Below are 9,037 nucleotides of genomic sequence, written 5' to 3' on the forward strand. Positions count from 1 at the left end.
TTAGATGAACCAGGAGACTCCAGTGACAGTAAGGCAATCCTAGAGGTACAGCGTGGTCCTCTGTTTGCCTAAAATGCACATAATATTGATGTGCAGGCTTTCTAAGTGACAGAACATCCAAGGGCTTAAATGAGAGCAGGGCTACACCCTTACTGTGAGGCAACCTCAGCCCTGTGCTGAGAGGAGCCCTGTAGGACACTGATCTTCAAAAAGGTCTTGGGAGAGGTGAAAGCTGGAGAAGTGAGGGAATTTAACAGAGAAATGCAAAGTGCTTTTTGGAAAGGAAATGCAGGTAAGGAAGCAAAAAAGATGATGAAGTGACTGACAGCAGTCTGAGTTTTATAGGTATGTTTTGGTCAATGTTGGACGCTACAGCTCCCACGTTCCTCTCCGACAGAGTAAAGCTCTGCAAATAGTGTGGGTTTTGGTGGGTTTTTTTGTTTGGGTTTTTTTTTTTTTTTTTTTTTTTTTTTCAATTAACTACAGGCTAACATCTTCTGGGTGTTATTCTAGAAGAGGAGATAAAAATGAAGCAGCCTGCTCTTTCTACTCAATGGAGTATGTGCGTGTGTAGCTTCACATACATGTTGTATCTGCTGTAACATCAGTTTTATTAATGTATTTCAGGCCTAATGTCATCCCCCTGGCATCCTGGGAGGTAGTTACTTTATTTCAGTAATCCAAGAAGAATAGCACTAGAAGATGGAAGTGACCAATTAGGCCCCTCTCATTCCTTTTTCCTCTGTGGTACTGTGCCTTTCCTAGGCTTGGAAATACTTCTCTGTTTCTGTTAAAGCATTTTCCACTGTCAGGAATGTTTCCTGGAGCTCAACTTGCAGGTAACAGAAATTTTGCCTCAGTTCTCTTTACTTTTTTCAATGGGTATTTTTCCCCTAATCCATCCCTGCTTGATTAGCTTTCTAAATTTCTCTCAGGGAAAACTGGAAAAGTCTGGTAAGTCAGAGCGGTGGCTGACTGCTGACTTCGTGTCTGGAAAGAGGCAGCAGAAGTAATCACACAAACTCCCTGGTAAATAGCATCCAAGCCACATTTGGGCTGTGTGGCCCTGGTGCATTAGCAGAAGTTTCTATTTCAGTGCTACAGCGTATCACCGCTGCCTCTAGAATGGCTTTGTATACAAACACTAAATCTGTGTTTTACATCTGCAGAGAAAAAATATAAATGCCTGTTTCATTGGCTGTTAGGGACTAAATTACCCTTTTGTAGAGGACTGAGAATGTGAGTTTTGCACCTCATTCTAGATTTTCCCTTTACCGTGTTCTTTTCCTGACTCAGTGTGCACGCTCTGTTGCCATTTCATGTGAGCTCTTTTTGCTGCTCTTCCAGTCTGCACAGTCTGTATGCAGTAGCTGTTTGGGTAGCACTGCAGCGTTCCATCTGCATGGTGATGATATCTGTAGTTATCCATCTCTATTCTTTCAAGCCTAAACATCCAAGGTGTCTCATACCTGAATGAAAACATCAATCTTTTATGAACTGCTGCTAGTCTCCAGGAGACTGCCCTGATGGTGGCTCGTTGCAGGATGTGATGTGGTGTCTGTGACTGTGGGGCTGCCCTTGGTGCTGTGTGCCAGCTGCAGAGGTTGTTGAAGTGTGCTGGTTGTGAGGGCAGCCTCTGCCAGCGAGAGCTCCCACGTGTGCTCAAAGCCTCTTGTGCTCTACGCTGAAGAGGCCTCTGGGCCAGAGGAGTCTCCAAAAGCTCCTTCTGTTTTCAGGGTGGCTAGGGATCTTAAACAACACAGCAAAGAATCATTTCCCCTATGCAGGAGATAATTGGCTGTGACTTCTTAAACCTATTGTCCTTACTGCTTTGCCTAGGTACTGTTTTCTTTCTCAAAAGCCATCCTTTGCATGATTAATCTGGTGAAAGTGTCATCCTTTGCTCAAACCCAACAAGTCTTCATGTATTAGTATTTATTTAGCATTGACAGCCAAAGATTTCTGCTTTCTTGACCATTTCTGTCCCATCTGGCCTGATTTTTTTCCAAGCCAGCACTAAATCAGATCTGTATGCACTCTGTCACATGATACATGACAAGAACAAGCCATTTTTATTAACTGCTTTCCAAAGCCCATTTTATTTCTCGATCATCTGCACCTACAGCAGGCTCAGCTCTGATGTTGTACTGCTGCAGCCCTCCTGGTGAAAAAGTCTTCATGTCACTAGCATGATTAGGTCTGTTGTTACCAGTATTGAATATGAAGCATTGTGGGAAATGTGGATCAGATCCTGCTCTCGTTTGTAGCTGTATGTATACAATGCAGTGCCAAGATTTCAGAGGCATTGTAACTGGGAGCAGCATGGGAAGCCCTGGGTGATATAAGAGTGTTTTCAGGATAGCAGGATCAGTATGGCAAGAAGTAGTGAATCTGCTTGCTTCAGTTTACAATGACGTTCTTTACTGAGGATTCTGCTCGGTCTCAAAGGACGCGTGTCATTGCTGCAGGTTTCATGGATGTGGTAGGAATGTTGGAGTGACTGTGTGAATACGAACATGGCACCATCTCAATCCTTGTTCAGTACTGAGACACACGGACACAGAAGTTTCTAGGGAGCTTATCAAATCCATGTTTATTTTGCAGGTAGACAGAATACCTCTTTATCTGAGGCTGTCAGTCAGTGCCAATAACAAGGACAAATACTAAAAAAAAAAAATAAAATAAAATTAAGTATATGGGACAGAGGGACACTCATGTTTTTAGTGGTATAGAAAAACCCCTTGGCTTCCTGATCTGCATATCTTGCTGCTGTGCTTGGGTTTAAGATTACTGCATCACTTTGGCTTAGGACAGAATTTTTGCCAGTAAATTCAGTTGATGGAAACCATTGGCGGATTTATTTTTTTTTTGCAAAGGGAACAATTTCTAGTCTGATAGAAGCTTTTGCATGTTGTTAGTTCTCTGCTTCTACAGAGACCCAGAACGCTGGTGAGGACTTCGGTGCTTCCCCTCTCTTCCTGTGGCAGATTGTAGGTGTGTTGTGGGAAGTCTTTGAGTTTGGCTTAGGATCTTGAGGGGATCAAGGGTTGGGAAGGGCAGGAGGAAGATAGTGTCGGTAGATCCTTGAGACTAAAGTGCCTGCTTTGTGGTTACCTGAGACTGCAAGGCTTGGATTAAATGACCTGTCCTTTCTAGTCCTGTACTCAACAGCACTAATCCTTATGGCAAACAAACTCCTACCTTCATTGCATGGTTCGTCCTGTTCCGGGAACAGGAAAAGGGCACATATGGAATCTCCACTAGTATGCCAGGCTTGCATACAGAAGCCTGATTGTGCTGGGATCTCCCTTGCAGGTTTTCAGACAAAGATTGCAGTGTTTGGAGAAGTGAGCTGTTTCTTGTGTTCTGTAACCATGTGAGCTGTCATGCTGCAGTGTCCACTGACAAATAATAGTATGTCTTATTTCTCACAGGGCTTCCAAAGCAGCTGAGTCCAGGACCTTAAGGAACGTCATGCAGTAGGTGCTGAACTAACTGGCACTGAAAGGAACAGAAAAAAATGGCAGTCCATATTTGAAATAATTAAACACGTGGACTCTCGCTCATAAGCAACCATGTCAAAAAAAGGACGTAGCAAGGGCGAAAAGCCTGAGGCACTGATTCTTGCCCTGCAGGCTGCCAATGAGGAACTCAGGACTAAGCTAACAGACATTCAAATCGAACTACATCAGGAGAAATCTAAGGTGAGTGAGGGTTTGGTTTAAATAGCAGTGTCTGCACTGAAGGGAGAGAAACACATGGAAAAAACAGTATCACAGAAGTCAACAGATGCAACACAACTCTCCTAGAGTAGTGATTTGATTCTTTCTCCACATATAACATTTTCTTACTGTGGATGTCCTGTTGCTTCTGTGGAGAAGACTCCCTTTTTACTGAGGTACAAGTTTGAGAAGCTTCTGGCCCTCAAATGGAGCAGTGACTTTTGTGTAACATCTTTTACCATATTCCAGTTAGTGGGTTTCATCCTATCCACTCAAGTGTTTAGAAATTGTGTACTACTGTTGTTTTTTGAATGGCTGATATTTCAGCAAGACATGCCCCTGTTTCAAAGTTGAGTGAAGCATTCCTTAAATGTATAGCATGATGGTCCATGTGAACCCTTGTAATCCATCTACAGTGCAGCTGAACTGTATTGTGTATACTGGGGTATGTATGCATTGTTTAAAGCTTGTTCAGATACCAACGGTCTGCCAAAGTTACAGTCTCAGATATGTAAAGTTAGTCTAAAGCCAGCTGAGTATCATGCACATAGGGTATAGCTATGGCCCTATACTATAGACAGATGTGTGAAGGTTTGAGGTGCCTCCTATACACTTTAGAAGCCTTTGGTACAAGCTCAGGGCTGTGCACTGCAGCTTCAGCTCTTGGCTACATCTTCTGCTGAATTTTTAACTCTCTTTTCCTGCATTTTCTATGCTAGGGCAGCCATTGCGAAACACGTAATATCTCTTTACACTACTGCAGCTTTTGTAACCTGTAAAAAGGTAATGGGCTGTGTGTTATCCAAATATAAAATACTGGCTGTTGTTTTAAACCTACTCTGCACATACCCTGCCCACATTCTATTAAAATCCTTGCAAGCAGCATCAATTTTCCCACAGGTGATGCTGAAGTGGCTTTGCAAAGAATTGTACTTTTTGCTCTCCCCAGTGTTGCTCCCTCCTCATTTAGAGATGCTTCTAGCGGCAAGCACAATATGTCTGTGTTTTGTAGTCAGAGTACCGCTTTTGTGCAATAAATCCTTGTGTGGTAAGTGCTAAAGTTCCCTGAACATGAGTGAGATTAAGGCAGTCTTCAGGTTTAGCAGTGTGTTCTTTATGAGCAGCAGAGATAACAAATGTCTGTTTAATAGCCCCTGGTGAATTTTTATAAAGTGGACTGGATGCAGTGCAAACGGCAGCCAAGCATCCCTCACCTGCAGTCTGGTGGCAGCCACGTTTTCAAAGGATGATGCCTAGTGATACATTGTTTTTTCCAAATGGAATATGATTGAAGTCCATCAACCTGGCTTTTTGATTCCTTTGCAGATAAGCATATGTCCTGGGCAAATGAACCCAGAATGACTTGCCTCTAGCTTCCAAACCTTGAATAACCACCAGTCCTTCAGCCTCTGAGAGGTCGTTTCCATAGTTTTTCTTTTAGGGACAGATGTTCATGCCAATACATCAAGGTTATTCATACTGGTAAACTCAGACAGCTGTTAGCCAGTATAGTGGAATTTGGTTTGTATCATTCAGGAGAAGCTAAACGAAAGCAAGAATAGCCAATTCTGTGTTTTCTGATGTTCTGAGAATCAATGGGGGCATTCTCCCTTCACCTACCTACCAGTGAGATTTATAGCTGTTAATTTGCAATCTTTTAAAATAGACAAGATTTGCAAGCTGCAACAAAACAGACATCATCACTCTTTCAAATTCATTCTGCATCCTTTTCTTTCATGGATGGTCGATGACAGTCTTGGAAAGCAGAAATGTTTTTTTGATTCTTTGGTTTTCCCTGCAAGCTTTGGCATTCGTGTGTTGCACGCAGGCAACGCTTAGTTACTCTCTTAAGGAGCCACAGGCTGGCTGCCAGAAAACTGATGGCTCAGGGAGCTTCTGTAATGCTTTCCACTATGTTCTGAGTCTTGCTGCTTTTGTTATCACTGCAGCTATGGAATTCCAATATGGAAGTTGCCAGTGTAGATTTTTACTAGACATCACTTCAAGGGTGGCCAAAAATAATGAGAGTTACAAGAGTAGGAAAGCCTTGAAAACAAAACCAAAAAAAGCATATCTGAAATATATTTAAATGCTTGAGTAACACTGGAAAGGAGGTGAGCAGAACATGAACAAAATAATTAAATTGCTTGCACACTTCAGTACCTCTTGGGATGCCCATCCATAGGTGTTCTTGTCTATTCCTGTGGCTAAATTGGACTGAGTATTCAGGGTATTAAAGGAATTGTCATCATGGATTTGGTGGGGGACTAAAAACTACAGTCACATGAAGCAGATCACGCTTTTGAATTGTTCTGCAGTTTGGATTAAAAGGAGAAGACATCATTGTAAATTTTATTTTAATCTGGAATTCAGATTTTAGTTCTTTTCTCCTCCAGGTTCAGATTGGACATTTTGGTGCAACCTCATCTGTAAAATCAGGTTAGGTTAGGATGCCAAACCATGCAGTCACCCACATCAGAAGGAGCTTTACGAAAGTGTTCATCCCTCAAAGGGGTCAAGCAAGTAGGATCTTGGAGTTTTCCTGTCTCTGCTAGCAATAAGCTCACTCTGCCAATGAATCCAAAGAGGGTAGAAAACTCTGGGTCATCGTGGTCTTTTATTGAACGCTTTCCCATTACTTCAAATGTAATAATCTTTTTCTCACAAGGCCCTCATTCACTTTCACTTTCATCCCATCAGAATGGTACATCTACAACTCAGCCTAACATCTGATGACATTTCAGATCAGTAAACTAGGCAGCCTGGAAACTAACAGCCATGAAACCAGGCATCCCAGAGCAATAGCTGGGGTTGTACTCGGGCCCTGGCTGAGTTTGCATTGTGCCATTGTGGATACCCAAACTCCTTTCTTGAAAGTTTAGATACATCTTTCTACAGAATGGATCACTTGCAATAATTGCACCTTGTTTTGCAGCACATTCAACTCCCTTTTTAATTAACAGGAAGAGATGAGGGCATTAGGCTCATTTTTGGTCACGAGTATTCAAAATCAAGGATGAACCTAGAATGAAAAAGGAGCAAAAGCAAGGCAAAAACCTGTCCTAAGAACTTGAGAGTTGGGGGGCTAAGATTATGTGTGGCTTTCTTTTCAGAAGTGATCTATGTAGTAAAGGCATTTTAACATCTCACATGAATCATACAGATGTGATTAATAGAGACTGCTTTTCAGTCCCTGGCTGCAAAATCATCTTGTTGCATATGACATGCATTATTATACATAGTTACTACATCAGTAGCCTCTTAAGTCCTCCAGAGAAGTCAGTGGCAGTTGCAAATGCAGACCACCTTTAAAAAACATGTGTATTGAATACTTTGCTTTGAAAAGTTTTTGTGCATCCTAGAGCCCTGTGGGGGGAGTTCTAGGAGAATCTTTCAGATTTGTTTTGTATGAAGCCTTCTGAGGAAGATACCTCTCATTTTTAGGGTCTGTTACTCATCAGAATGACTTCGGTGATTGAAACAGAAGTAAAACTATGCTTTCAATCTCTTCTAGTGGCTTATTTCAGGAAAATAAGATGAGGATAGCATGGGAGGAAAAAAAGAAAGTCAATCAGCTCTGCATGTAGCTGATAGCACTTTCTGCCTTCACTAAATCCTCTCCAAGGAATCAATTAGGCCTGCAGGCTAGACCACCAGTGTCTCTTGGAGGGCTTTCAGATGACCTAGTACTATGTTTATTCATATTGACTGTTTTTCCACCTGTTTTTTTTTTCTGAAAGGTTTGCTCACTCTTCCTCATTCTTCGTGGCCTTTATTTCAAAAGGAATTAACAAGGAAGTTCTTACAGTCTTTGAAACCCCATTCTTTTTCACTCTAAATAACAAACCTACCAAGTTCACTTTGAACTGAAACCATTCCTTATCTGTTGCTTTCCTTTGGTGTAGGTTCATACAAGTTTCTATTGTGGAATTACTCAGTAGTACGAAGTTGCACCTAGAAATATATTGGTGTAAGTGTACTGAGGCCTGGTGGCTTGCTCAGTAACTTTGATTCCAAAGCTGTGGTCCAAGAAATGAAAAAACTGTTGTTAATGAAGAGTAGCAAAGGAAATACTTTAAGTAAAGCTAGCTGTTCCGTAGGCATAATAACCAGTGAAGCATTCTTTTCTGTAGATATGTGTCTAAGAAGTGACTACAAATGCCTGTTAAAGCTCTATGTATGGGTAAGAACATCTGTAAAAGATTAAATGTTTCCTGGACTTTCAGACTTGCACCTTACCTCAGCTGGGATCATACGGAGGCAAGCGCTTCTCTCTCATCTGGTTGACTGCTCTTGGTCCTGAAAGTTGTAGGAACCTTGCTATTTCTGAGACCTCTAGTTTTCTGGTGAATTTGACTGATGGGTTAAAAAGTTCTTAGACAAATGCACACATATACACGGAGTCTTATTTCCTGAAGAAATCTTGGAAGTACATGTAGCGTCACTGCATGAGGTGAGACACCTGGAGAAGAGAGGGTTGTTTTGGCTTGAGTAAAGACAGTGTAAAATCTATGTGAATGCCCCAGGAGTTGGCCCATATTTTGTTGTAGGAGGGTGGAGGATCACCTAGAGTCTGCAACAGGGTCTTCCTCAATTTGACATGGCTGTGTGTCTGGGTGGGCTCGTTTTGATAACATTATGTTGGTAGCAGATGACTGTTATTTTATCTCCATGTAGGTTGCTAAACTTGAAAGAGAGAAGACTCAAGAAACTAAGCGTATCCGTGAGGTGGAGCAGCGCAAGCAGACCGTGCAGATCACAGAGTTGAAAGCCAAACTCCATGAGGAGAAAATGAAGGAGCTGCAGGCCGTGAGGGAGAACCTCATCAAACAGCATGAGCAGGAGATGACGCGTATGGTGAAAGTCCGAGACAGTGAAATCCAGCGCCTCAAGTCAGCGCTGTGTGCGCTGCGGGATGGGAGCAGTGATAAAGTAAGGACAGCGCTGACTATTGAGGCTCGTGAAGAGGCCAGAAAACAGTTCGACTCCGAGCGCCTTAAGCTTCTGCAGGAAATTACTGAACTGAAGTCTGCCAAAAAGCAGGTAGATGAGGCCCTTAACAATATGATCCAAGCTGATAAGATCAAGGCGGGGGATCTTCGGAGTGAGCATCAGTCCCACCAGGAAGCCATTTCCAAGATCAAATGGGAGAGTGAAAGGGATATTCGCCGCCTGGTCAGTAATCAAAACAGTTCATGTTTTCTTTTACGCTGCAGTGAGTTTGCCTCTTGTGCATTTTAGCTTTTTGTGGATAACAGAACTCTGCAATGCGCCCCAGTTTGCAAAAGTATTAAAAACCTCTCGTTTCTCAGCAG

General features: G+C 42.4%; 1 protein-coding gene across 2 annotated transcripts in view; it reads left to right on the forward strand.

Annotated features, from left to right (window-relative positions):
* The first annotated feature begins 3,575 nt into the window (after window positions 1–3,575).
* Window positions 3,576–9,037, forward strand: part of JAKMIP2 (janus kinase and microtubule interacting protein 2) — a 29,734-nt gene continuing 24,272 nt past the window's right edge. For both annotated transcript variants that reach the window (XM_009635640.2, XM_009635648.1), the window contains exons 1-2: window positions 3,576–3,704; window positions 8,400–8,897. In XM_009635640.2, the coding sequence (XP_009633935.1) occupies window positions 3,576–3,704; window positions 8,400–8,897 (627 nt within the window). The remainder of the gene's footprint in view (window positions 3,705–8,399; window positions 8,898–9,037) is intronic.

The sequence above is a fragment of the Egretta garzetta genome, unplaced genomic scaffold (assembly GCF_000687185.1).
Source record: "Egretta garzetta isolate BGI_Z169 unplaced genomic scaffold, ASM68718v1 scaffold270, whole genome shotgun sequence".
Classification (NCBI taxonomy): domain Eukaryota; kingdom Metazoa; phylum Chordata; class Aves; order Pelecaniformes; family Ardeidae; genus Egretta; species Egretta garzetta.